Source organism: Strigops habroptila, unplaced genomic scaffold, assembly GCF_004027225.2.
Source record: "Strigops habroptila isolate Jane unplaced genomic scaffold, bStrHab1.2.pri NW_022045583.1_ctg1, whole genome shotgun sequence".
In the NCBI taxonomy this organism is placed as follows: domain Eukaryota; kingdom Metazoa; phylum Chordata; class Aves; order Psittaciformes; family Psittacidae; genus Strigops; species Strigops habroptila.
In genome coordinates this window covers 6012-26488 of record NW_022651065.1, presented here as the reverse complement: position 1 = coordinate 26488, position 20477 = coordinate 6012, and the positions used below count along the sequence as shown (strand labels likewise).

General features: G+C 50.1%; 2 protein-coding genes across 3 annotated transcripts; one reads left to right on the top strand and one right to left on the bottom strand.

Moving 5' to 3' along the window:
• The first annotated feature begins 12070 nt into the window (after positions 1–12070).
• On the top strand, positions 12071–13213 carry LOC115602893 (olfactory receptor 14J1-like). Of its 2 annotated transcripts, XM_030474331.1 has the most exons (2): positions 12071–12089; positions 12245–13213. In XM_030474331.1, exon 2 carries the CDS (start codon positions 12265–12267, stop codon positions 12895–12897), a length of 633 nt encoding a protein of 210 aa, XP_030330191.1. In that variant the 5' UTR covers positions 12071–12089; positions 12245–12264; the 3' UTR covers positions 12898–13213. The 2 variants fall into 2 exon arrangements, with proteins under 2 accessions (XP_030330191.1, XP_030330190.1); XM_030474330.1 differs by having other exon boundaries at positions 12082–13213.
• Positions 13214–16572: 3359 nt separating this feature from the next.
• On the bottom strand, positions 16573–17480 carry LOC115602891 (olfactory receptor 14C36). Its single transcript, XM_030474328.1, has one exon. The coding sequence runs from the start codon at positions 17326–17328 to the stop codon at positions 16573–16575; it is 756 nt and encodes a 251-aa protein (XP_030330188.1). The 5' UTR covers positions 17329–17480.
• Between the last annotated feature and the right edge of the window lie 2997 nt (positions 17481–20477).

Sequence of the window (20477 nt, the reverse complement as noted above, 5' to 3'; positions counted from 1 at the left end):
CCAGCCCTGCCCGGCCTCTCTCCTGGCCAGAGCCTGGCAGACCTGGAGCAGGGCTGTCTGTGAAGCCCCACAGGGGACATGGGCTCTCCAGGAGCTTGGAGAGGCTGCACAACAAGGAGACCATGGGGAGACAAAGCACCAAGGAATGCTGTGTGCATCTTGTCAGAGGGACTGTTCCCCACCCTGAAGGCACCCTCTGCTGTGCTCTGCCTGCACAGTGGGGCTGTGGGACCATGTGTGAGGCTGCAGGGCTGGGACGTCACAGGACAGGGCACTGATAGGGGCCATGAAGCAGCTGCCAAGGGGTGACAGCAGCACAGGTACAGAGAAGGGTTTTTTGTGCATTGCCTTTGTGTGCAGGTGTGACTTTGGGAAAGGCAAAGCTCACCGGGAGCTGGTGCCTGCACGACAAAACAAGAGCAAAGAGAAGAGCTTCAGAACATGAGGAGGAAAATGCAGGGGTGCTGCTGGGTGAGGAGGTGAACTAAGAAGCTGCAGACACCTGTGGGCCTGAGGGAATCAATGTCTGCTTTGCATTTATGGAAAAGGTCTTTCAGACCTCTGTGCTCAATGAAGGGGCTCCAGGAGGAGGAGAGCACATATGGGCAAGAGCCCCAGGAAATCCCAGAGTGATAAATGCCAGTTTCTTCAAGGGCAAGGGACTCACCTGCACTGGCACAGGCTGGGGCTGCCTGCCTGAGAGCAGCCCATGGCAAAGGTCTGGGTGGGCAGGAGCTGCACAGGAGGCAGCGTGTGCCCCGGCAGCAAGGGAGGACAGCAGCATCCCGGACTGTATGACCAGGAGCACGGCAGGAGAACAAGGGAAGGGATGCTGTGGAATACTCCATCCAGGTTTCAGATCCGCAGTTCAGGAACATTATTGGCAAGCAGGAGTGGGTTTAGCAAGGGGCCCTCCGGACACACAGGGACTGGAACACGTTGCCTGTGGGGAGAGGCAAAGACTGAGGAGTCCTGGGCCGGGAAGGGTTTGGGACACAGAGCTCTGTGCAGGACGCAAATGGTTTTGATTCAGTGCCTGGAGGACTGCCAACATCAGTTAATGCCTATGGAGATCAAAGTCTATCTACAAATAGACAAGCACATTTCCATCAGATCAATCACTTGAGGACTTTCAAGAAAGGCCAGTGTTTTCCTACCAAGACAGAATGGGAATTTCCAGGAAATCCACTAATGGCAGGAGAAGAAATCTTGATCTTCCCCTGTATTTGTATTACCATCACTGTCTTTTGCATCATGAAGGTTTTTGCTCCTCTCCTGATCAAATGGCCGTGTCGAAGGACATCTTTCCAGCAGACTGTATGGACATGTGCCCTTCCCATTGCTCTCAGGTTTCCTCCTCCCCTTGCTCTTTGGCCATTCAGATCCTCTCAACTGTCTGGTTTCTGCTTGGAGCTGCAGGGAGTTAGAAACTTGCCCCTTCTTCCAGAAGCCTGATTAACTCTTTGGTCAACACCTTAATTGTGTTTATGTCTCTCCTGTCTTATCTCTCTGTTTAAAACTGTTCTGTGCAAATCCCTTGTGAAAGGGGGATCACATTAGATGCTGATTGCACTTGACATAAAGCTGAGGAGTTATTATATAGTGTGTAACTTGTGTTTGCTAGCAGTGAAGAGAAAGCTTCTCTGTGGCTGGTGCAACCCAGTTCCCCAAGGAAAGCAGGAGGGAGCTGGTGTAAAGGAGCTGCCCCATCCAGCTGCAGAGCTCAGGGGAGGAGTTCTGAGGGAAAATGCTGCGAGTTGCAGGGGCCGCTGAGGGCACAGTCCCTGCCCGCCCGGAACACGCTGTGGCCGGTGGTGGGGACTGGTGAGAGGCGGGTCCTGGTGCTGCCCCCCGCTCGCAACTGTTTTGGGGTTGGTTTGGTGGGATGGAGCAAGAGGTTAATATTTTTTTAAGTATTACTAACTGAGGAGAGACGACAATGGACCCTACACAATTCAATGTGAATCAAGCAGAATCCACTTTATTGTTCCCACGATCCCTTTAGATACAGAGTTTTCTCTCTCTACATGCGGTCACGCACCTTTTGATTGATAAAAGCCCTCTTGCACGAGGCAATCACGTGGCTCGGTAAGTGTCCTTATTGGATCACCTAATTCCTGGTGTTCTTCCCATGTATCCGACTGCAGATGTTTTCTTCCTCTTATCTTCTTGGTATGCGGCTACATGTTTAGAAGAGGCTCTCTGATGGCTGGTTCACATCCTCTTTTCTTCTTCTTGGTATGCAGCTGCATGCTTAGAAGAGGCCCTCATATGGCTGGTTCATCACATGTCCACTGTCCTCCAAATACGACCCCACAATTCCCCCTTTTTCTCTTTGAACCAGCCAAACTTTCTTCAAGGAATTAGTAATCATGTTAGACACTCCCTTTAAGATACAGGGAACGATTAACAATACAATCACAGTTATACTTTAAATTACAATGCCTTGTTTACAAAGATCTAAAAGCCATCCCGTTATGTCCCAACCCCTTAACCACTTATCTAAACCTGAATTGACCACCGTTAGTTTGTTCATGTTGCCTTTTATCTCCTTAAGACTTTTGTGAATTGAATCCAAATGGTCAGAGAGATTCATACAGAACATCCCTTCAAAATCCTCACGCCCATGACCCTGTGCTAAAAGCAAAAATCAATTGTAGCTCTATTTTGCAAAGCAGCGTGTCTTGTGCTATCTATCTACATCCTTAAGCATTTGTGTAAGTACTTCTGACGTTAAATTTATCTGCTTTGCAGCCCAACACCCTAACTCAGTCACGTCTCCTAATGCTTTTGCTGCAGCTACTCCAGGTGCAAACAAGGAGACGATAACTCGAGACGGCACATCCCAAAATTGTACCTGATCATTACAATCGGGCCTCAGTTGTGTCCTTGTTGACAAGTAATATTGAGCTCTAACTTCAACAATATGTCATTTGACACATACCCCTTGAACCATTGTGACTGATAACCTTCTACCCTGCGCGTGCCCTAGAACGTCGACAATACCATCTGACCCCACAATACTTGCAAACACACAAACTCCAAGGCTCCCAAGTTCCACAGTTATGGCACAGAGTCCTTAGGTGCTGGGGTGTTTTTGGGTGGGTCATGCAACTTTTCTTGCCATGGCTTTACCCACTTGGCTGGTATCCACCTGGTTCCTGTATCTGTAACAACACATGCATATCCTCTTCCCCATGTGATTAACTTAACTGGTCCTTCCCAGGCCCCTGTTATCCCCTTTTCAATCATTACCTTGCATTGTCTGCTCTTAACTTCTTCCAACCCTCCTTGTAGACCAGCCCCGTGTTTTACCATTGGTGGCACCAAGCTATCTTGCGGCAATCGTAAGAAATTTAACACATATAGGACTTTGTTTAATCTATCTGTTGGTGATATAGTACCTTCTCCCCCTTTTTGTTTTTGAAGCAAACGCTTCAATGTCTGATTCATACATTTGACCATAGCCTGACCGGTAGGTGAATGGGGCGCACCCGTCACGTGAGTAATGCCCCAGAGCTGGAAAAACACTTGCGTGGAATGAGCTACATAGCCAAGGCCCTTGTCAGTTTTGATTTCTCGTGGCACGCCAAGGGCCGCTATAGCCTTGTGACGCATGTGACGCTGCACATGTTTGCTAGATTCACCAGTCTGAGCTGTAGCCCAAACTGCAAGAGAAAAACAATCCAGGCAGACATGCACATATTTTTGTTTACCGAATTCTGGGACATGCGTAACATCCATTTGCCAAATTTCTAAAGGTCCAGTACCACGAGGATTGACTCCAGGAGCCAAGCCTCCGGTATACTGTTGACAACCGGGGCACGACTGGACAATGCCTGGGGCATCTGATTCAGACAGCCCGAATTGGCGGAGCAGTACTTTGGCTGACTGGTGGAAAAAATCATGAGACCGTCTGGCTTGCGCGAACCGGTCCGTTGAGGGAGCCGCCCGTAGCGGCACTACCAGCTTGTCGGCTCTCCGGTTGCCTTCCGCTAAGCCTTCGATTATTCCTGTGTGATTCCGAATATGGGTGATAAAATATTCACATTGTCTTTCTGACAGCAATAGCCACAACCTCCAAAATAGTTTGTACAATACCTCATCGTTTATCTCTTTCAGCAATGCTCGTTCTATACGTGATACAACTCCTATTACATACAGTGAATCACAAACAACACTGACTGGTGTTGTCTTCCATCGAGCAAACACTTCTACCACGGCTCGCAACTCCAAATGTTGTGTGGAGCCTTGACAGTCTGTTAAAACTACATCATGCCATTGCCCATTGGCCTGCCACGTGATGGCAGCCTTTCGAGATCTTCCTCCTGCGTCAGTAAAGACCGTAGCACCGTCTACCGGACGTGCAGAGCATCTAGGTCGCTCTTCTATTTGACAGGAATGTAGTACACTAAAAAACTTATGTGGTGGATAGTGCACCTTTACTTCACCCGAATAATCCAGCAATGCCACTTGCAATAAAATACACTGGCGCAAAGCCCAAGCTAAATATTCTGCCACTAAAGGTATTATGATAAAAGATGGTTCTTTCCCTGCTATTTCAACAATTTGATTTCGCCCCCTCATGATTAATTGTGCTACGCCTCCATTCGTGTTGTAACTGTCCGCTTTGACTGTGCTGATAAAAACACCCACTCTAATAACCGCAAAGGATCTCTTCCAGGAATCCATTGCAGTATTACAGCAAAAGGGTGCTGCTCACTATTGATTATTGCTAAACCTATCCCATAATCAGGGTTCCAGCGATGGGTGTAGGCTTTATTAACTTTTACGCTAATCTGCTGTAAAGCCTCTTTGGCCTCATTTGTCAACGTCCGAGGTGCGTTTGCACCACCTCCTCCCCTGAGTAACCTCTTCAGAGGTGCCAACTCCTCATTGGTAATACCGCATAGGTCCTCACCCAGTTTAAATCTCCTAACATTTTTTGTACATCATTCAGGGTGTGGATCTCCGTCCGGAGTTCCACCTTTTGAGGTCGAACAACTGCTTTGTCGATTTCCCAGCCAAGATACTTCCATATTTCTGTTTTTTGTATTTTTCAGGGGCCAATTGTAGCCCATTTGACTGCAACACATTTTGTAATTCAACAATCAATTGGTCTCCATTCAGCTGTTTTCCGGCTATCAAAATGTCATCGATGTAATGATAAATAAGCAAGTCTGGATGCGCTTCACCTACCGGAGTAAGTGCCCAGGCCACGTAAACCTGGCCATGCTTGGTGAATTTTTCATGCCCTGCGGTAACACTACCCAGTGGTACCTTTTCAAAGGTTCACTTTTGTTTACGCTCAGTACAGAAAAAGCAAATTTCTGATAATCTTCTGGATGCAGGGGAATGGTAAAAAAGCAATCTTTTAAATCGATAATTAAAATGTCCCAATTTTTCGGAATCATATTTGGGGAGGGTAATCCAGGCTGTAACGCCACCATATCCTCCATGACCTCATTAATTTTCCTCAGATCATGCAATAGGCGCCATTTGCCACTTCTCTTTGGAATTGTAAAAATTGGGGTATTCCCAGGGCTTGTGGTCGGTTTAATGTGACCTTTCTCTAATTGCTCCTGTCCCTTTCCAAAGCTAAAATTAAGGGATCTGGCAGAGCTCTCTTAATTCCACATTCCTTCTGCCACTCCTGCTGGTTTCTTAACGTGAAAAACATATCTGCATACATTACTTCGCTCTGTTGATATCCCGTTATTAATTTTACACACACACACAAGGGATCCCACAAACACACTCCACACAACTACAATACCTAAAATACACAAACAAAATCCAATTAGACAAACTGCTATTAATGACGCAATCACAACATACAGTGCAGCCTTAACCATATTATATCGTCAACACCAAAATCGTTACCGTGATAATCCACAAAACTAGGTCAGATACCAGCAAGTCACAAACAGAAACAAATCCAAATGTATACCAATCGAGCGCTAGCAGCCAGGTATACGCCTTTACCTACGAGATTTCTATATCTCGATTTACAGAAGGCTCCAAACAAAAGGTTAACCCACCAAAATCCAAACTTCAAACAGACTCCCGCGCAGGACATCTCCTACGACTTAGGAATGTTAACCAAAACAAAATAATATTTACAAAAGAATACTTTCTTAAAGATGATCCTTGTCTGCTCCCGCAGTGATCCGAGTGAGTGGAGGGGTCCCTCCGGGAAAATTTCCCGGGGGCCCTAGAGAGCCCCGTTCTCAGCAGGTCCTGCAGCCGAGCAGAGAGGGTCCCATCTGGGTCGTCAAATTGATTCGTAGAACTCGTTAAGAACTTGCCAACTTAATTAGTTTGGTAACACTGCTGGCATAAATGAGTGATTTCTCCTTGTCCTTCTACTTATCAGTTAACTTCACTACATCACCTCCTGAACATCTGCTTAGTTTCAGCTACTCCTTAGCTACAATCCTGTTTTGGCTACAATAAATTTTATGCGAAGGTCGTAAGGTTCCAAAACTATGTCAGCTACAAAGATTCATCTTAGACAAGGACCCTTATTGCGTTCTTTTGGTCGGGCCTTTTTTAGGTTTGGAAAGTTTTGTTGTTATATACAAAGCCACCAAGCTTAAAGTTACTTAGAACTAAATTTTCTTATTTACAAAAGATTATATTTCATTTTGTACTTCCTTGTCTCAAATCCCCCTTTTTTTTTCTATCCTTTTGCAAATTCTTTTGCAATTTTTTTCTTCCCCCCCCCCCCCCCCCCCCCCCTTCTGAATAATCCCTCTCCATCGTCGGGTCGGGTCCCGGTCAGTTTTAGCAGTTTCGCCTCTCGCCTCCCCCCACCCCTTGGAGCTTCCTGCAGCTTCGCCTCTCGCCTCCCCCCACCCCCTGGAGTTTCCCGCAGCTTGCTATCACGCCCTCCTCCTCCCCTCTGTGTTCTTCTTGAGCGATCTTATCTCTTTCAAAGTCCTCCAACTTTTGAAGCAGTTTCTGCACCCAGTCCGGTTCCCTGTGGGGCTCGAGCATGGATGATTTTCGCTGAGACGTTGTTGGGGGAGGCATGGACGGAGGGAGAGGTGGAAAAAGCGATGGCTGGCTCTTGGAGTGAGACGGGTTGGGTAGGATGGGCGGCGGCTCTCCCCTGGGCGGCTTTTCTATGCAGGGGTCGGGAGGCAGCGGTACGGACCAGGATTCATTCATTTCCATCCCCTCGTTTTTCCGGGGATCCACCTTGTCCTCTGTCAGAGGTGCCGACGGGGCAGCGGGGGAAGGGACAGGGAGCCGATCAAAAACTCTGATCTTAGACGATGGGGGCTGTAAAGCTATAAAAGCTCCGGCAGCAGCTGATCGCACTGCCCTCATCGCTTGAAGGGTCGTTAGAATCAGCTTCCAAGTTGTTGCTAGTCCCTTAGCTTCTTTGTTGCCGTCGCTTACGGCACCCCATAACCGTTCCCCAACCTTTTCCCAAGTTTTGACCTTAAAAGCAGCCTGTGGATCTGGGGGGAACCCGTTCTCTCGGCACCATATTAGTAAGTTTCAGAGCACAAGCTCCTCGTGTTTAATTCCTCTCTTAGAGAGTATATGTAGGAGCAGTTTCACAATCCCACTTTCTTCCTTTGTTACGCTCTGCCCCATCTCTTATTACCGGCTGCTCACCTCTAAGGGTGTCCCGTTGCAACGTACATTCTTTTTCTTCACGGACCGTCCTCCGATCCATCCTGACTCCAGTCCAGCTGGCTCGGCTCTCCAGCTGGTCCTCTTCTTCGGGGTTACTCCCGGTACTACCGTATGACGATCACGTCGGGGTCACCAACTGAGGAGAGACGACAACGGACCCTGCACGATTCAATGTGAATCAAGCAGAAGCCACTTTATTGTTCCCACGATCCCTTTAGATACAGAGTTTTCTATCTCTACATGCGGTCACGCACCTTTTGATTGGTAAAAGCCCTCTTGCACGAGGCAATCACGTGGCTCGGTAAGTGTCCTTATTGGATCACCTACTTCCTGGTGTTCTTCCCATGTATCCGACTGCAGATGTTTTCTTCCTCTTATCTTCTTCTTGCTATGCGGCTACGTGTTTAGAAGAAGCTCTCTGATGGCTGGTTCAAATCCTCTTACCTTCTTCTTGGTATGCAGCTGCATGCCTAGAAGAGGCCCTCATATGGCTGGCTCATCACATGTCCACTGTCCTCCAAATACAACCCCACAGTTCCCCATCAACAGGACTGTCCCTTGCTCTTCCAGGTCCTTTTCTGGCCTGTAGCACCCTCTCTGCTTCGCACACCCCGCTCTCTGCCCGCACTCACAAGTGTCTCCCAGAACCTTTGCAATTCCCCTGCAGCAGCAACACCTCACTCCAGGAGGTTCCTGCATTCGCCAGGCTCAGGGATCCTTATCAGGCTTGCTCATGCTCCTTCACCATCAGAGCTGCTTCCCATGGAACCTCCTGGATCAGTCCCCAAGCAAGTCCAAGTCCTCTTTTCTGGAGTCCAGATTCTGTTCTCTGCTGCTGGCCTTCCTCATGCCCTTTGGCATCTGAGTCCCCACTATTGCATGCTCATGACAGCCAAGGCTGACACTGATGGTCACATCCTGACCAGCTTTTCCTTGATGGCCAGGATCAGGCCCAGGGCAACACCACCCTTGTTGGCCCACCCTGCATCTGTGTTAACAGGTTGTCCCAAGACCCTCCAAACTGTTGCACCCTGTTGCTTTGCCTGGCCAGTGAATACCGGGGCAATTCCAGTTCCATAGGAACCTGCTCATTAACCTGGAGTCTTTCTCAGGTGCTGATAAAAGACCTTTTCTGTTTCCCCTCCCTGGTCAAGTAGATTGTAACTGTGAGCACAATGTCCCTCTTACCAACTCCTCTGATCCTCAGTGACAGAAGCAAACCCATCCTGTTCCCTGTCACATAGAGGATCTCCAGAAATCCAAGCTTCCCCTGCATGCAGGGGGCATCCACCCTCCTCATCCTTCTTGCCTCCATGCTACACCTCCTGGGGTTCCAGCCATCAAAAGGACATGAGATTATCTGCACAGTTCTCCCGTACACAGCTAGATCTAAAGAACAGCATTTTAAATAATGCCTCACAGAATCCAGTGCCTTTCTTTGTGGGACAAGAACAGACCAGCACGTCCTGGGGAAAAACATTCTCTCAGCACCTTGGATGCAGCCCCTTTGTTCCATGGACTTGTAAGAGTGTAAGTTTGCAAAGTAACCCCTGGCTTGATCCCCATCCAGCGCTGGTTGTTCCCCTTTCCCATCCAGAGTCCTCCTCAAAGCACAAAGGCCTGGGAACACTGGGGGTAACTGAGGCAAAGAGGAGATAGGCTATCTGAGCTCTACCTGCATGTACTCTTGCTTTACTTAGCAGTGGTCCTGTGTTATCTTACTTGTTCTTATCTTGGTGCCCTTGAATTCCTATTTGAATTTAACTGAGTTTTGCTATGACCCATGGCTGTGCTTGGAGGATGCTGTCTCTAAAGGCCAGATGGACCCAGGCACACAGTTAAAATGCCTTGCTCCACTGATAGCAACTGATGGCTGATGCCTCTGAGTGCTACAAGAATATTCCCAAAGATATTGTCCTGTCTCTATATCAGCCTGCACGTATCTTTGACCTGTCTCTATTACCTGCATGTAACTTTGACCAGCCCTGTAATGCCAAATGTCACCAGAGATTTGCATCTGGACACCTCACTCCTGGCCCCCATCACTGTTAATGACCATGAGAGCTGAGACAAGGAGCTCACATGGAGGTGCCTTTTTAATGAAGACCTGAGCAGAGGCAGGAGGAATCCCACCTCCTGTGGGTTTGTGGTGAGCCTGGGAGGGAGCTGAGTCCCCTTCCAGCCCCAGGGCTACAGTCCCAGGAGGAGATGCCTCAACTAACCAGGCTGAATCCCTTCCTTCAGCAGGGGTAAAGGAGATCCCTGCCTGTCCTGGTCTGCCTGTCCTGTCTAATGATGGGACAAGAAACAGGCTGCCCACAGAAGTGGTTGTGTCACCATCCCTGGAGGTATTTAAAAGACATGTAGATGTGGCACTTGTGGACATGGCTTAGTGGTGGAATTGACAGTGTTTGTTTAACGTTTGGACTCGATGTTTTTAAGCATCTTTTCCAACCTAAATGATTCTACAGTTTAAAGAAAAGCAGATGTTCAGATTAAACTCTGTCTCTCAGCAGAGAAATGACACTGCAGAAATAAGTGTCTCTCCCAGCTGAGGGAGAGAACATCAGTGCTTGCTTCAGGCTGTTTCCTGTAGTTTTCCCCTGGATCCCCAGGGAGCCCTGGAGGGAGCCCAGAGGGGCAGAGGCAGTGCCACCTTGGGCTGGGCCTCTGCTGCTGAGCTGGGCCGGGCTCCTGGGACGCAGAGAGATGCTGGCAAGCGGGCAGCGCTGCAGAGAGACAGCTCTGGGCAGGAGCAGGGCTGGGGCACTGCCTGCAGGCACCGAGGGCAGACCTGCGAGCCTCAGAGAGCTTAAAGGCACTTGGCAGTGGAGGATGCTGAGAGCTGCCTGCAGGAGAAACCTTCCCAGCCCTGTGCGTGGTAAGGTTCTGGGTGCAGGGCAATGCAGCTGCACTTCCTGGAGGGATCTCCTCAAGCTGCTGCCTCGGACAGTCCATGGGATCTGTCAGGAGGACTCTCTTAGTTTCTATGTGTAGATAAGGAGGAGGATGTGCTCCAGAGCAGGGCTTCCCTCTGCACCATGCGAGGGACAGGACAAGACAGGTCCCTCGTCCCAGGGCTGGCTGCAGGGTGTGAATGTGGGTGTGCAGCCAGGGGTGCTCAGCGCCGTCCTTGCGAGCAGGGTCCCTGCACCCCAGGGGCTGTGTGCCGGGGCAGGGACTCTGCTGCCTGCCAGGGTCAGCACTCAGCCTGCCCGGGAGCTCCCCACGGCATGGAGGAGAAGCTGGGGGGGAAGAATTGACACCATCAGGGCAGCCGAAGGGTGTTGCTGCTGTAGAGAGGGTGCTGTGTTAGTCGAGGCTTCTCAGAGCTCCAGGTCACTACAGGAGTTTCCTTGGGAACGTAACAGGAAGCATAGCAAGGCAGGGGCTACCTGAAAGGGAAGGATCCTGTTCTATCAGTTTCTGCTCTGATTTTTTGGGGTAGAGAATTTAAAATAAAAATTAATGTCTTGCTTTAGAAATAGGCATTAAAGTTCAAAATCCTTTTCTGAATAATCCATAGACTATGAGAAATCAACACACCGTTGATGAGACAGCATCTGTCACATTTCCAGCCTCATAAGTGTTGGTATGAGGTTCCCATCAGAGCCTGCACAGGCAGAGATGCCCCTGGGCAGAGCCCTGCTGCCGGGAGGGGTGTGCAGGGCAGAGCTGAGCACACAGCCCATGGGATGGGCTCTGGCAGCACTGAGAGGGAGCAGAGCTGGGCACAGAGCAGCAGCTCCTGGCAGGGACAGCTCCAGGCAGCAGAGCCATGGGCAGGGAGTGGGGGGAAAGTGCAGCCCAGGCCTGGGGAGGGTGCGTTCAGGCAGCTCTCTTGGTGTCTGGCACTGGAGGTGGCTGCTGGCCATGCTCTGCTGGGCAAGGAGCTGACTGTCTCTCTACAAAGTGCAGGCAGCTGACAACCAAACTGATGGACTCTGCAGCAATCTTGAGCAGACACTAACCCACAGACAGTTGAGGCCTTTTGTCTGTCGCGTGCTGAGACTCTTCACAGTTGCCTTCGAAACAGAAGAAATTTTATACCTAAAAAAGTAACTTGTCAGATATGACACTGGGAAAACAAACAAACTAACCATCCTCAGAGACATCCATGACCAAGTCATGCTGACCCTCTGCTCTGCAGCCCGAAAGTGTTCAGATTCGTGAGTGCCTAAATTGAACTTCCATATCTGACATCACTCCTGTCCTAACCTGTCACTGCCTTTTTCTCCTATGATGGTGCCCCGTGCTCAGAGGCAGCAGATGTCCAATGGCAGCTCCATCACCCACTTCCTCCTCCTGCCATTCGCAGACACGCGGGAGCTGCAGCTCTGGCACTTCTGGCTCTTCCTGGGCATCTCCCTGGCTGCGCTCCTGGGCAACGGCCTCATCATCACCAGCACAGCCTGCGACCAGCACCTCCACACCCCCATGTACTTCTTCCTCCTCAACCTCTCCCTCCTGGACCTAGGCTGCATCTTCACCACTGTCCCCAAATCCATGGCCAATTCCCTCTGGAACACCAGGGACATTTCCTTCACAGGATGTGCTGCACAGGTCTTTTTCTTTCTCTTTTTCTTTTCAGCAGAGTATTCTCTTCTCACCATCATGTCCTATGACCGCTACGTGGCCATCTGCAAGCCCCTGCACTACGGGACCCTCCTGGGCAGCAGAGCTTGTGCCCACATGGCAGCAGCTGCCTGGGGCACTGGGTTTCTCACTGCTCTGCTGCACACAGCCAATACATTTTCACTACCCCTCTGCCAAGGCAATGCTGTGGAGCAGTTCTTCTGTGAACTCCCCCAGATCCTCAAGCTCTCCTGCTCACACTCCTACCTCAGGGAAGTTGGGCTGCTTGTGGTTGGTTTTGCTTTAGCATTCGGATGTTTTGTTTTCATTGTGGGGTCCTATGTGCAGATCTTCAGGGCTGTGCTGAGGATCCCCTCTGTGCAGGGACGCCACAAAGCCTTTTCCACGTGCCTCCCTCACCTGGCCGTGGTCTCCCTGCTTGTCTGCACTGGAGCATTTGCCTATCTGAAGCCCCCCTCCACCTCCTCCCCATCCCTGGACCTGGCAGTGGCAGTGCTGTACTCGGTGGTGCCTCCAGCAATGAACCCCCTCGTCTACAGCCTGAGGAACCAGGAGCTCAGGGATGCTGTGATGAAGCTGGTGACTGGATGTCTTTCAGCAGCCATAGACTGCCTGCTTTCCTCTGCAAAGGACTCCCAGTGTAGGTCATGACAGGCCAAGTCTGTCTTTCCCGCTTTACATTTGTTTTCTTTTTTCCACTTGTGATGTTGTCTTCATAGAAATGTCAATTTTCATCCCCTTCTACTTCAATATCTGCCTCTCTTGTATGACCCGCAGACTTTCTGTCAATGGGAGTCTCAGAATGTATTTAAGCAAAATAAATGATTCTGTAGCAACTTCTTCTCTGTGATATGTCCTCTCTGCTCCAGCTCCAGCTCTGGGATGGCTGCTCTGTGCCTGGAGCAGGAAGAGCTCTTGAGGAGCCCAAGGGCCGGGGCTGTTGTGCTGGTGTGGGGAGATGGGATGGCATGGGAGGGCTGCAGAGCTCCCTCTCAGGGTGTCGTGGGGAGGAGAGCAGGGGACACAGGTGTCCCTGCAGGGGACTCACCTGCACTGGCACAGGCTGGGGCTGCCTGGCTGGGAGCAGCCCATGGCAAAGGTCTGGGTGGGCAGGAGCTGGACAGGAGGCAGCGTGTGCCCTGGCAGCAAGGGAGGACAGCAGCATCCCGGGCTGTATGACCAGCAGCATGGCAGGAGAACAAGGGAAGGGGTGCTGTGGAATACTCCATCCAGGTTTCACATCCCCAGTCCAGGAACGGTGTTGGCAGGCAGGAGTGGGTTTAGCACTCCTGCTAAAGTCCTTCTCCGCAGGGCTGCTCTGAATCACTTCCAGACTCTTTCAAATATGGGTGCAACACTTGCTTATCCTCTCTCACAAGAGACCTCTGCCATTCCAGTGTCCTTTCAAAAGGGATATTCCAAAGACATATTGATCTACCCCTGTAACTTCATTACCACTGTTAGGCCTGTTATATGGTGTATATAAGTTCTATGCAAAGGCTCTTTCCTTTATTCTCCAATTTTCTCTTTCCCTTACTATGTGTTCTTTCAGATTCCTCTCACCTTTCACATTACTGCTTTGAGTTTCATGGAGTAAAAGCTTGCCTGTCTTTCAGGTGTCTAATTGTCTCCTTAGATAAATCCTTTATTTTGTTTATATCCATCTTTATGTCTCTACATACCTAAAATATTTCTCATGAGATTCCCTCTTGTTGAAAGGCAACCTCATTAGAGGCAGCTCGTACTGAGCAACTCTATCATGCTTTACTTTCCTTTTCTTAACAATAGGAACAACCCTTGTGGGCCTGTGTGCAGGCAGTTCTCTAAGGAGAGCAGGTGGGACATGGTGCAATGGAGCTGTAACATCCAGCTACAGACTTCAATGGAGAAGTCTGATGTAAGGAAAAGTCATGCAAGTCCCAGGAGGACAAGGAGAAAAATGTTAGGGTTGGGGAGATGAGGAGCAAGGTTGTCCATACAGTGTCAGACCTCAAGGGACTGCTTTTCTACTTGTCAGTCCAGACATCCTGAGGAGACACTCTGCATCATTATCACTTGGAGAATGCTGCTATCGCTTTTTCTCTAAACTAAGAAGTAATAAAGTATTCCCTTTACAATAAAAGATATTTTTTATTAGATGCACTTCCAAGTCCTTCTCTTTAACTACACTTTGGAGCAGCTCCAATGAGCTGTACAAGTTGTGAAGTTTTGAAGGAAATTAAAAAGTGACAAACAGCTCGTTAGGGCATCTGGGGCTCATTACATCAACTTCAGATACTAAGAGAAGACTGAAGAAACCACTCAAGAAGTCAAACTGAGAAGAAAAAATCGAAGTACCTTGAAGCACTGATGGGCCCTGTTGAGGCCATTTCTGACACAGCCTCCCCAGGGACTCGTTAGAGCAGATCACTGGAGGCTGTGGTTGCAGGCAGGCAAAGGCACTGGGCAGGAGGCTGTAACACTGTGAAAACCCTTTGGTTTGTTTTATGAAGGAGAAAGGCCAAGCCCTCCCACCCCGGGCCCCTCGACTCTGCTCTTGTGAGACCCCACTTGGAGCATGGTGTGTACAGTTGTGTACAGGTGGTGTACAGTTCTGGTGTCCTCAACGTAAGAAGGAGCTGTTGGAGCAATTCCAGAAGAGACCACGAGGATGCTCAGGGGCTGGAGCACCTCCCGTGTGGAGACTGGCTGAGAACATTGGGGCTGTTCAGCCTGGAGAAAAGAAGCTGTGTGGAGACCTCAGAGCAGCTTCCAGTGTCTGAAGGGGGCTACAAGGATGCTGGAGAGGGACTTTTCATTAGGGACTGTAGCGGTAGGACAAGGGGGAACGTGTTTAAACTTAAACAGGGGAAGTTCAGGTTGGATATAAGGAAGAAGTTCTCTGCTGTGAGGGTGGTGAGGCAGTGGAACAGGTTGTCCAAGGACATTGTGACTGCTCCACCCTTGGCAGTGTTCAAGGCCAGGTTGGACAGAGCCTTGGGTGCCATGGTCTGGTGTGAAGCATCCACACCCATTGCAAGGGGGTTGGAACTAGATGATCTTAAGGTCCTTTCCAACACTAATTATTCTATGATTCTATGATTCTGAGACCCTCAAAATGAAGTTTCATCTCACCAGCCTTGGTAGCAGAGGCAACCATTCGAGCAGGTGCATGTTACTACCGTAGCATCCTGAGGCTCCACTTCACAGGGTTAAATGAACCCAGGACCTTTAGCCTCTCTACACAGGCTCCAGACCCTGTCTGGCAGATATCTTCTGCAGCCTTTTCAATTCCTCCCCAATCCTTTTCCAAGTTCTCAGGAAACTCTCTGATGACTTTGGCCTTTCCAAGATGAGAGAGACCTCACAATGACACAAGCCAGCTCAACCATCACCTCACTTCCCCTTTCTACACCAAAAGCCTTCTCCATATCCTGCATGTCCTCGGCAGTGCCCAGGACACCTTATATGCCTGTTCTGGTCCTCTGGGCTGGTTCAAAAGAGAACTTGAAGGTGTTTCTTCCCATGGGCTCCCTGTTCAGCTCACAGCTTTTCTGAGCATTTTTGTCAGTGCCTGCTTCCCCTCAGCCTTTCTGGTCCACAGGCTGCAGATGAGGGGATTGAACAAGGATGGGAGCATGGTGTAGAAAAACAGGTCTGTCAAACGATCACAACCAAAACTGTTAACTGTGGGTGACAGAATTCCCTCCAGTGCAGTTGCAGCTGTCCTCTGAAGCCAGCTCATGAGTCTTGTAGAGACCAAGCGTGACACACGGCCCAGTACTTATTGTAGGATGTGGTCACCAGTAGTGAACACTCTGTACATGCAAAAGATGCAGAAAACAGTTCTATCACCATGATGAGCAGAGACAGTCCTTTCCCCAGCCATGAAGCTGTTCATCAGCTGGCGCAGGGTGGTGGTGCAGCAGCAGGTCTCCAGGGAAGACAAATGCCTCAAGAAGAAGCCCATGGGGGTGTGCACATGCTGGTTTACCACCACCCACATGATGATGGTGGTTTTCCCAAGCACAAACAGAGAAGCTATGAGGAAGAACATTTGGGTTTTAGTTGCTTGGGTGTCAGACAGACAAGGGACTGCAAGTGCATTCATTTTATTTAAGTAGAGAAGGAGTATAGCTCCTTGTTCACACAGTCACTGGATCAAACTAGTGAGGTAGATAATGAAGTAGAAGTGGGGTGTCCACCAGTGAAGTGGACAAGATTATCACACATCAAAAAATAAAGAGAAAGATTCACTGACTACAATAAAAACTAATAAAGAAAGGCTGGGCCTTTACTGAGTTGTGTTATGAGTCACATGCTGATGAAGATGGACACTCTATAGCTTCAGGAAAAACATCCAGTCAGCAGTTTACACACTGCACCCTTGAGCTTCTGGTTCCTCATGCTGTAGATGAGGGGGTTCACGGCTGGAGGTAGAACTGAGTACAGCACTGTCACCACCAGATCCAGAGATGGGGAGGAGATGGAGGGTGGCTTCAGGCAGGCAAATGTGCCAGTGCTGATGAACAGGGAGACCACGGCCAGGCGAGGGAGGCACATGGAGGCTTTGTGACGTCCCTGCTCAGAGGGAATCCTCAGCACAGCCCTGAAGATCTGTACATAGGACCCCACAATGAAAACAAAACACCCAAAAATGACAAAAGCACAAAATATGAGAAATTGAAATTCCCTGAGGTAGGCAGCTGAGCAGGAAATCTTTAGGATCTGTGGAAGTTCACAGAAGAACTGGTCCAGGGCATTGCCATGGCAGAATGGTTGTGAAAATGTATTGGCTGTGTGTTGCAGAGCAAAGATGAAACCACTGCCCCAGGCAGCTGCTGCCATGTGGACACAAGCTCTGCTGCCCAGGAGGGTCCCGTAGTGCAGGGGCTTGCAGATGGCCACATAGCGGTCATAGGACATGATAGTGAGGAGAAAATACTCTGCTGAAATAAAAAAGATAAGCAAAAGGACTTGGACAGCACATCCTGCATAGGAGATGTCCCTGGTGTTCCAGAGGGAATTGGCCATGGATTTGGAGAGAATGGTGGAGATGGAGCCCAGGTCCAGGAGGGAGAGGTTGAGGAGGAAGAAGTACATGGGGGTGTGGAGGTGCTGGTCGCAGGCTGTGCTGGTAATGATGAGGCCGTTGCCCAGGAACGCAGCCAGGGAGATGTCCAGGAAGAGCCAGAAGTGCCAGAGCTGCAGCTCCCGCGTGTCTGTGAATGCCAGGAGGAGGAAGTGGGTGATGGACCTGCTGTTGGACATCTGCTGTCTCTGGGCTAGGAGGACTGTCAAACAGGGAAAAGACAGTGAAATATCAGGGTAGAGTTCTCGGAGCAGAACCTAATGCCTTTGTCATAGAAACCTCCCAGACTGCCTCTCCTCTTGCAGGAAGACCATTGGCAGGTCCCATTCATGACCTGCTGGCTGAGGGTGCCCCGGGGATCTGGGAGCTCTGCAGGAGTCAGTCCTGCCCTACAGCAATAAGTAAATAGGAACTTGGTGAGATCTCGGCTTTTCAGCACTCCCAATTCTCCCCACTGCAGAGCAGAGCGGAGGAGATTTTGTTTTGTGTATTTTGTCCCAGTTTCCCCACACACCTGAGGGGTGGGTTTGGCACCGCCACTTCTGCTGCACTCCAAGTACAATCTTGTGGGTCCTGAGAGACAAAGAGACCCCCCTTTGTGCAGACTGAGCACACCCAGTCTGTCCATCAGCCCTGGTCTCAGCTGCTCTCTGCTTGCGGCTTGGAGCTGGGATTGATCACCCCCAGACGTTCCCCAGGGAAGGAACCGGATAGTGCCCAGAGCAGAGGAATCCCATTTCCAAGAGCAGATCTCCAAACCCCTCAGCTCCTCTCACTGTACCTGAGGAATATCTCAGCTCTCCCCTCCCAGCCAGGGACACAGAGCGCTCAGTGCTGCTGCCTTTGGAGGCAAAACAGGGACAGATGCTGGCTGCTTGATAAATTCTCCGCTTCATGGGGGAGATCACTGAGAATGTGTCAGTCCCCATTGCTCTAAGCGCAGAGGCTCTGCTGATGGAGAGAAAAGACCAAGGATTTTCTCCGGAGAAGACTTCCGCACTGGTGGTGCCTGAATCCTCCCTACCATGGCAATTCTGGGAGAGCTTCCCCTCCTTCCCTGCCCAAGTCTCTCCTGCCTGGAGCTGTCCCTGCTGAAACCTCCTTCTCTGTGCCCAGGTCTCCTGGTGTCCTCCTTATCCGTGTTCACAGAGCCCATCTTACCCACTGTGTGCTCAGCTCTGCCCTGCAAAGCCCTCCTGGCAGCTGGGCATTGCCCAGGGGCATCTCTGTGTGTGCAGGGGCTAAAGAGCAGCTCAGCAAAGTGCTAAAGAGAAGTGGGGTCTCGGTGTCTTCTCCAGAACAGAGAAATTCCCATCTTCCACTACCCACCCAGACAACCATGCCCTAAGCACTCCTGAGTGCACACCCGGCTTTACACCCCTGCAGCCATCCATGGGAGAAGACAGCCATTATGCTTTATCCCTCTGATGGTGCAGCAAGGAAACCCTTCCTTGAGCACATTATCCTTCCCTACAATAGAAAACCTAAGAAAGTCTTCCTAACAGATCCCAAAACCTGTCAGATGCACCAGATTACAGGGGATCCCTCCAGGAACTGCAGCAGCATTGCCCTGCACCCAGAGCCTTACCACATAGATTGAAGGTTTCTCCTCCAAGGATTTCTCAGCAATCTCCCACTGCCAACTGACTTTAAGCTGAGGCTCGCAGGTCTGCCCTGGGTGTCTGCAGGCAGTGCCCCAGCCCTGCTCCTGGCCAGAGCTGTCTCTCTGCAGCGCTGCCCGCTTGCCAGCATCTCTCTGCGTCCCAGGAGCCCGGCCCAGCTCAGCAGCAGAGGCCCAGCCCAAGGTGGCACTGCCTCTGCCCCTCTGGGCTCCCTCCAGGGCTCCCTGGGGCTCCAGGGGAACAGCATGGTAAACAGCCTGAAGCAAGCACTGATGTTCCCTCCCTCAGCTGGGAGAGACACTTACTTCTGCAGTGTCATTTCTCTGCTGAGAGACAGAGCTTGGTCTGAACATCAGCTTTTCTTAGAACTGTAGAATCATTTAGGTTGGAAAAGACCCTTAAGATCTAGTCCAACCATCAACCTAACACTGCCAAGTCCACCACTGAGCCATGTCCACAAGTGCCACATCTACATGTCTTTTAAATACCTCCAGGGATGGTGACACAACCACTTCTCTGGGCAGCCTGCTTCCTGTCCCATCATTAGCCAGGACAGCCAGACCGGGACAGGCTGGCATCTCCTTTACCCCTGCTGAAGGAAGGGATTCAGCCTGGTTAGTTGAGGCATCTCCTCCTGGGACTGTAGCCCTGGGGCTGGAAGGGGACTCAGCTCCCTCCCAGGCTCACCACAAACCCACAGGAGGTGGGATTCCTCCTGCCTCTGCTCAGGTCTTCATTAAAAAGGCACCTACGTATGTGCTCCTTGTCTCAGCTCCCATGGTCATTAACAGTGATGGGGGCCAGGAGTGAGGTGTCCAGATGCAAATCTCTGGTGACATTTGGCATTACAGGGCTGGTCAAAGTTACATGCAGGTAATACAGACAGGTCAAAGATATGTGCAGGCTGATATAGAGACAAGACAATATCTTTGGGAATATTCTTGTAGCACTCAGAGGCATCAGCCATCAGTTACTCACTCACTTGATTTAAGCAAGGAACAGCCCAAGCATTTTAACTGTGTGCCTGGGTCCATCTGGCCTTTAGAGACAGCATCCTCCAAGCACAGCCATGGGTCATAGCAAAACTCAGTTAAATTCAAATAGGAATTCAAGGGCACCAAGATAAGAACAAGTAAGATAACACAGGACCACTGCTAAGTAAAGCAAGAGTACATGCAGGTAGATCTCAGATAGCCTATCTCCTCTTTGCCTCAGTTACCCCCAGTGTTCCCAGGCCTTTGTGCTTTGAGGAGGACTCTGGATGGGAAAGGGGAACAACCAGCGCTGGATGGGGATCAAGCCAGGGGTTACTTTGCAAACTTACACTCTTACAAGTCCATGGAACAAAGGGGCTGTATCCAAGGTGCTGAGAGAATGTTTTTCCCCAGGACGTGCTGGTCTGTTCTTGTCCCACAAAGAAAGGCACTTTGATTCTGTGAGGCATCATTTAAAATGCTGTTCTTTAGATCTAGCTGTGTACGGGAGAACTGTGCAGATAATCTCATGTCCTTTTGATGGCTGGAACCCCAGGAGGTGTA

Bases quoted from the DNA above. Each gene is read 5' to 3' on its own strand.
- LOC115602893 (XM_030474330.1), top strand. From the start codon at position 12,088: ATGTACTTCTTCCTCCTCAACCTCTCCCTCCTGGACCTAGGCTGCATC.
- LOC115602891 (XM_030474328.1), bottom strand. From the start codon at position 17,328: ATGTACTTCTTCCTCCTCAACCTCTCCCTCCTGGACCTGGGCTCCATC.